General features: G+C 50.2%; 1 protein-coding gene across 3 annotated transcripts in view; it reads left to right on the top strand.

Moving 5' to 3' along the window:
- The first annotated feature begins 1,559 nt into the window (after positions 1–1,559).
- Positions 1,560–7,898, top strand: part of FBLN7 (fibulin 7) — a 103,305-nt gene continuing 96,966 nt past the window's right edge. The window contains exon 1 of one of the 3 annotated variants that reach the window (XM_001143955.8): positions 1,560–2,320. In XM_001143955.8, the coding sequence (XP_001143955.1) occupies positions 2,246–2,320 (75 nt within the window). In that variant the 5' untranslated portion in view covers positions 1,560–2,245. The remainder of the gene's footprint in view (positions 2,321–7,898) is intronic. The other 2 variants (XM_525862.9, XM_063788917.1) reach the window with 2 other exon arrangements.

The following is a 7,898-nucleotide window of genomic DNA, read 5'->3' as shown; positions in this document are numbered from 1 at the left end:
GGTGGGATAGGACACAAAATATTAATAAATGCAGCCACACTGACCAGGAGGAAGCTTTTCAAGGATAGGGCAGAGGACAGAGAGACAGAGAGGGAGCAGGGCACTGGCTTTTGGTATAGACAGCAAACACATGAGAGATCGAGGCAGAAAACCACCATCTCCACAGGCTGCCCTGGATCGGGCCATGCTGTCCCGTCCTCTCCACCTGGATAGGGAGAAGCAGGGGTATGACCATGTCTCTCTTCAGGATGTTCAACCAGGAATGCAAAATAAAATTACATGGATCCCTTGCAGGCTGCAGTGGCTCACACCTATAATCCCAGCACTTTGGGAGGCTGAGGCGGGTGGGTCATTTGAGGTCAGGAGTTCAAGACAAGCCTGGCCAACATGGTGAAAACCTGTCTCTACTAAAAATACAAAAATTAGCTAGGCGTGGTGGTGCATGCCTGTAGCCCCAGCTGCTTGGGAGGCTGAGGCAGGAGAATTACTTGAACCAGGGAGGCAAGGCTGCAGTGAGCTGAGATCAGGCCACTGCACTCCAGCCTGGGCAACAGAGCAAGACTCCGTCTCAAAGAAAAAAAAAAAAGTTTACATGGGTCCCGTTCCACCTCCTTTGCATGGGAAGGTTGGGGGAGCAGCACTGTAGGATTTCCTGGGCAACCAATGCCCAGGAGGCCAGCCTAAACCATGTCCCCTGCTTTTTGGGGCACTGGCTAGGTTCTGAATGTTGGTGTCTCCCCTAAATTTATATGTTGGAAACCTCATTCCCAAGATGATGGCATTAGGAGGTGGGACCTTTGGGAGGTGACTAGGTCGTGAGTGCAGAGCCCTCACAATTGGGATTAGTGCCCTCAGAAAAGAGGCCCCAGAGAGCTGCCTTTCCCCTGTGAGGACACGGGAACCAGAACTCTGGCCCTCGCCAAACACCTAATCTATTGACACCTTGATCTTGGACCTCCCAGTCTCCAGAACTGTGAGAAATACGTTCTATTGTTTATAAGCCACTCAGTTTATGGTATTTTGCTATAGCAGTTTGAAGGGACTAAGCCAGGACTCCAACTTTCCTTTCTGGCCTCTGCTGGGAAACAGCTCCTGCTCTGCGGTCACAGTCTTGTGGGCTCCCCATTCCCTGAGCTCTGAGTGGGCTCAACAAAGTGAAATGTGGAAGAGGAAAAAGAGATCTGGGGCTTGACCAGACTTGTGTGTCCCAGGACATCTGCAGTGACTGCCTTCAGAAAACCTTCCAGGAAGAACGTCAGTCATGCCTTCCGGGAGCTCAGGTCTGAGGCATCTGGTTGTACCACAGCCCTGATGGCAGGGGACTTCAGACTGCTCATGCCGGCCTGGCACTTCCTGATTCGACTTCAGCAAGGCATGCAGTGTTCTAGAACCTGACCTCCGATTTAAACTGAGTTTCTCCTTCCCTTGAGCAAGGAGGACGGTGAATCAGAAGGACTGTAGATCCCCTCACTGTATCACTGTGTGTGTATCTCCTCACTGTGCGTGCGCGTTCTCACACCCCCGTTGCATTACTTAAAGGGACACTAGTTTATTCGGATGGAGAACTCAGTCCACCCCATGTCAAGCTTATGAAGCCCATCTCCTGGCCCCCTTCTAGGAATGTCGGGAGGAGGGTGTCGCGTGGGCTTTGAAGTAGGACAGACCTGGGTTTGGGTTTCTGTTCTGCCACTTGTCCTTGGTGACTGAGCCTCAGTCTACTTGGTTGGGAAATAGGACAGTCAGGAGTGAACCTGCCCAGGGTGGGCTTCCAGTCACCCGCACATATGCGGGGCACTGGCCGCCCATCCCTGCCAGGCCCTGAGGATGCCCGCGCTCGTCCTCGGCGTCGCGCCCGGCCTCCTCGGGGAGCCGCGCGGGTTGGGCGCGCTCCCAGGCGCATTCCTGGCCGGGCAGCCCCTCCTCCCTCGTCCTTAGCCAAAGGGGCTGGCGCCTCCCCGCCTCGCCCGGACTGTCTCGTGCGGGCAGCTGCGGACGCTCGTGGCCGCGCCGCTCCAGGGTCCGGTGCACGGCGCACCTGGACCCTAGCAAGGGCCGGGCGGCGCCGATCCCCGCGGGACGCACTGCGCTCGGGGGCCTCCTGCCTCCCTCCCTGCCCCAGCCGCCCCCCGGCCGCGCGGCGCCCCGCACCCTGCAGGGGCGGCTGCCGCATCGCTGGGACACACTCGGCAGGGGAGGCCGACAAAGTTATTTCCCCCTCCCAAGCGGCAGGATTCCGATTGGCAAGATGGTGCCCAGCTCTCCGCGCGCGCTCTTCCTTCTGCTCCTGATCCTCGCCTGCCCCGAGCCGCGGGCTTCCCAGGTCAGTGTCCCTCCCGCCTCTCTCCCCTGTCCCGCGCGCAGGGGAGGCAGCACCAAGGCTGGGGGGCCTGGGCTTGCCACTTTCCACTCGGATGCCTGGGTTGAGAGCTTGGAGCGATGCCTGGGGCTGGGGTTCAGTTTTCAGAGAGAGGTGCAGGGTCCCCCATCTGTCATCTCAGATGCATCGCTGGCCGGGCCCCTGGGAGGACCCGGGCTGGGGTGCGAAAGCGTCGGTCCATTGTGGGAGAGGACTCCGCGTGAGAACCGCCGGGAGGAGGAAGATTTCTCGGGCAGTTACGAGACATTGGTCTTTCCTGGGTCTCCGTGAGAGCTCCGGGTCCCCTAATTAGCTTAGAGAACGCCCCCGCCCTCCAAACTCCGACATTTAAATTTCCAACCGAAATATGAGAACACTCGCGGGACTTTCTTAGCAGTCGGTGGCATTTCCCAGGCAGAGGTGGCCCGGGAGGTTTCTGAAGCAGCCCCTTCCTGAGCCGGCGAGGCCCTGGATGTGGGACTACATTTTCTTAAACACATATACAGGCGGCTTGCTGTTTAATTTTTCTGTTCTTGCCATTGGCATTTGTTCGAATCTCACCGGATTTATTTGTTTAATACTTGACCAGATTCGCTTTTATATTAACCATTAGCAACTGATTGTTAAAATTAAGGCGAGAACTTGAATTGCCGAGTCCGGGACCCACATCCAGCAGAGTAGCCCTGGCAAGCCAGGGTGAGGGGCCCGGCCATGGACTGCCGACCCCGCCACCTGCACAATACCAACAGCAGTGGGTGGCGGAGAGCCTGCACGCGCTTCCCGAGTGCCTGGTGTGTCTCAGGCTCCCTGCAGGGTATCTTCCAGTCACTTCATTCCCGGAGCAACCCTGTGAAGTGGGGACTGTTACCCCCATTTTGCAGATGATGAAAGTGAGGCCCAGGGAGGATGAGACGTATTCAAGGTCACACAACCAGAAATGAGCGGAATAAACCCAGTCTCTCTTGTTGGGCTCCAAGATTTCTTCCTGGCCTGCAGACACTTGCCCATACTCCCTGGCCAGAGACTGACTTCCTGGGCCAGGCAGGCATGCCCATGGCCACCTAGAGGCCCCTGCGGTGCAGGAAGGGATTCCAGGCAGGCAGAATTTGGCTCAGACGAGACGTGGTGATGTTAGTGCAGAAGGTGGTGAGGGGGCACCACAGGGAGATACTCAGTGACCAGGCAGCAGAGGCCCAGTTTGGGGCCACGCTAAACCCACCCAACAGAGCAATGGGGTCTCCTATCAACTTTGCAGGTTACAGAACAAAGTAAAACCCCACCTCAGACCTTGAGCCCAATGCCAGAAGCATAGGTGGGTACATCCCTAAGCCGGCTCCCCAGCCTAGGCTCCAAGGAGGCAGCGTGGACAGGATGTGTGATGAGATGCTTGAGAACCAGGCCCTGCCATTGTGTGACTTTTGCTGCTCAGGGAATGAGGTAAACACCTGTCTCCTGAGGTTACCTAGAAACCAGGTGAGACCGAAGCCCTTGTCATATGTTTGCAGCTGCTGCAGAGGCAAAGTGAGCTCACCCAGACTCTGTACCCGGAACTTCTGGGTCCAATCCCTGTCCCGCCACATCCAGTCTTTCTCAAGTTTCTTATCCTCTAAACCTTACTGTCTTGAGCTGCAAAACACCTGTCTTAGGTGCTTTGTGAGGGGAAAGGGAACAAAAGAGATTGCCCATAGATGGTCATTTAAAAATTCTAGTGAGACTCTCTTTCACCCACAGTCCTATGTGGCCAGGGGTCTCCCCTTCTCCACCCTCAACCCTGTCCGGGCAAGCTTAAAGGGTGAATTGTAAAGGAGGCCCCAGGGCCAGGTGCATGCTGGAACAAGCATTACCTGACTCCTTCCACGTTTTGGGTCTCTGCTCAAATAAGTAATCCTCTGCAGAGGCCTTCCAGAACTCTCTCTACTCCAAACAAGTCCTCTCTCTGCCCCTGTATTTCCTGTTTGGGTCCCCTGAAGGGCTCTGGCATAGTACCGATCATCATTTGTAATGGTATATTTTGGTAGGTTTCAAGTTTATTGTCTGTATTCCCACTATAGGGCTCCAGGGGCAGGGACCCACCTGGCCTTAAAGTAGTGTGAGCCCTGGGACCCCTGAACCCACCAGTAAGAGCCATTGGTTGGTGGAGACTCAGCAAGTTTGGAGAATGAGCTGTGCCCACAGGATCATATCTTGCCATGGAGGAGATGAGATGGGTCAGGTGGGAGGCACTGAGGACAGGCTTCCTCGACCAAGGCCCACTGACACAGCAGCTCCAAGGAGCTCTAGATGGAGACTGCGGTGCTCCTCATGGGGGTGGGCCACAACCCTGTCTGGGGTTCCCGTTTGCTGGCAAATGTGCTTGCTTTGTGTTTTAGGATACAGCGCAAGGGTAATATCATGAGTGTATGTGTGTGTTTGTGTGTGTGTGTGTGTGTGTCAATAGATGTATGTGTCTCTGTGTGTGGTTGTGTGTACACACCTTTTTGCATTGGTACCTGTGGTTGTGTGTGCATCTGTCTGTGTGAGTGATTGTATGTGTGATGGTAAGTGTATGTGGGTGTGCATATCTGTGCTGTGTGTGTGATTGGGTATGCACATGTCTTTGTGTGTTGGTGATTGTGTCTCTGTGATTGTGTATGTGTTACAGGGGAGGGGAGGCTGTGTGCTGCAGGGTCCAGAGCAGTGGTCCTGCGGGGATGGAGTCTCATCTCTCTCCTGCTCTCCTCTGTGGCTATCCACTGTGTCCCTCTTGTCAGCGCATCTGTCCCAAGTCACTTTGCAGGTTTTTGTCACTGGCTGATGAAGAGCAGGTGGTCATGGGGAAGGAAGGGAGGCTGAGAAGTATGGGGTGTGCAGAGAGCAGGAGCCCTTTCTGGACACTGTGCCCACCCTGTGGCCTTCCCACTGGAAGAGAAACACCTCACTGGGGAGATCAGAACAAATATCTAACCATCATCTCGCACTTCACCTTCAGCCCACAGTAGCTCTGGGCGGGCAGGGGATGCAGGCTCCCGGCCACCTCCTCACCTGTGTGGGGAGCTGCTATGGTGTTTAAGCAGGCTTCCCTCCCTGACCCTCTCCCTGTGATCAGATGTCACAGGTCTCCAAATTCCACCATGAGAGGTTCATTCTTTTAGTTGCCTCCTCCCATTTGATACATTGCTTTTTATAATTAAATAAAAATAAATGTTGTTCATGTATAATTTCATGATTTTAACCATGGAACTATATTCTATGTGTGGCAACCACCACCACAATCAGGGTACAGAACAGTTCCACCGCCCCCAAAACTACATCATGCTGCTCTTTGAAGTCACACCCACTGCCCACCCCAGCCTTGGCAGCCCTTATCTATTCTTTATCGTTACAATTTTGTCTTCTCCATCATGTCATACAATTTTTTATTTTATTTTGTTTTAGAGACAGGGTTTTGCCATGTTGCCTAGGCTGGTCTCGAACTCCTGGGCTCAAGCAATCCTCCCATCTCAGCCTGGGATTATAGCTGTGAGTCACCGCACCCGGCCTCCACAATGTCATATAAATGGAAAAGAGTACATGGCCTTTTGGGTTTAGTTTCTTTAATCTCATTTGCTCTGAGAATATGTGTTGGGCAGTGCTTGTGGCTGCAGCATTTACCCCGAGATAACTTTGTCACAAAATATCTTTTTTTATTTTCACATTGCTTAGTATATCAACTTTGGAAATAACAGACATCATTCTATTTATAGCATTCTGTTTTTAGTAGTGGTATTTCCATTTACAAAATATAGTAATTCTTGATCGCTGAAAATGTCAAATCCTAGAAAACATAGCTCTCCTACGCGTGATATTAACATCGCTCTGGAACAGTTGTTGGCCGAAGATTCAATTGATGCATCTGATTTTTCCCAAATAGACGATTTTAATGATTCAGACAATTCTGATGTTAGTTCTGCTTTGAAATAACTACAAGAACAGTTTTTATATTTTATTTTCACATTGAAAATCATTCAGATTTGCTTCAGCTTCAAAAAGCATGTTTCTGTAAAATTAAATGAGCACTGGCAGCGAGCTGCACTTTTTTGATTCTAAATAAGAAAATTAACTTCGTATAATGCATCTAAGAATCACCCAAGCTACAGGCTCCTTTTTGTTTTTGCTTTTGTTTTTGTTTCTGTTTTCTTTTTTCTTTTTTTTTTTTTTGAGACGGAGTCTTGCTCTGTCACTCAGGCTGGAGTGCAGTGGCGTGATCTTGGCTCACTGCCACCTCCGCCTCCCGGGTTCAAGCGATTCTCCTGCCTCAGCCTTCCGTGAGTAGCTGGGATTACAGGCTCCCGCCACCACGCCCAGCTAATTTTTGTATTTTTAGTAGAGACGGGGTTTCACCTTGTTAGCCAGGATGGTCTCTATCTCTTGACCTTGTGATCCGCCCGCCTCGGCCTCCCAGAGTGTTGGGATTACAGGCGTGAGCCACCGTGCCTGGCCGCTACTGTTTATCGGTTCACCCACTGAACAACACCCACCCGTGGTGTCATTCCAGTTTTGGGCAATTGTGAATACAGCTGGTGTAAGCATTCAAAATACGCTTTTCATGTGAATGTATTTTCATTTCTTATGGGCAAATACCTGGGAGTGGGATTGTTGGGTCATATGGTAAATGTGTGTTTAACTTTGTAAGAAACTGCCCAACTATATTCTGTATTAGTTTGACCACTTTACATTTATGAAAGACCTCACTACACTGCATCCTTACCAGCACTTAGTGTTCTCGGGTTGATTTGTTTTTCTCCAAGTCATTTTAGTAAGCATGCAGTGGTATCTCATTGCGGTTTTAATTTCCATTTCCCTAATGACTAATGACATTGGACATCTCTTCATGTGATTATTTGCCAAATAGTCTATTGGGCAAAACGTCTGTTCGAGCCTTCTGCCCATTAAAAAAATTGATTGTTTGTTTCTTTTTCTTTCTTTTTATTTTTTTGAGATGGGGTCTTTCTATGTTGCCCAGGCCAGCCGTGGAATTACTGGGCTCGAGTGACCCTCCTGCCTCAGCCTCTGGAGTATTTGGGATTACAGGCAAATCCTGATTGTTTTTAATAAATTTTGAGCGCTCTTTATATATTCTAAATACAAAGCCTTTTTTGGATATGTGAGTTATAAATATTTTCTCTCAGTTTGTAGCTTAACAATGACTTTTGCAGAGCAAAATTTTAAATTTTAATGAACTTTAGTTTATCAATTTTTTATTTTAATGGATTGTGTTTTGGGTGTCAAGTCTAAGCACTCTTGGCCTAACCTCAGGTCATGAAAATTTTCTTCTAAAATTTTTATAGTTTTACATTTTTATTATGATCCATGTTGAGTTACTTTTTAAAAATGAGGTGTGAGATTCATCTTGAGGGCCACTTTTTCATGTGGATATCCAATTGTTCCAATACCATTTGTTGTTGAAAGACTGCTGATTCACACACTTGCCTTAGCAACTTTGTCAAAAATCATTCATCATACATGTATGGAGAAATTTCTGCCAATAACACACTTATCTTGATTACCGTAGCTTTACAGTAAG

Source organism: Pan troglodytes, chromosome 12 (genome assembly GCF_028858775.2).
Source record: "Pan troglodytes isolate AG18354 chromosome 12, NHGRI_mPanTro3-v2.0_pri, whole genome shotgun sequence".
Taxonomy (NCBI): Eukaryota; Metazoa; Chordata; class Mammalia; order Primates; family Hominidae; genus Pan; species Pan troglodytes.
Note: the sequence above shows the minus strand (reverse complement) of the source record. Positions and strands in the feature narration are given on the sequence as shown.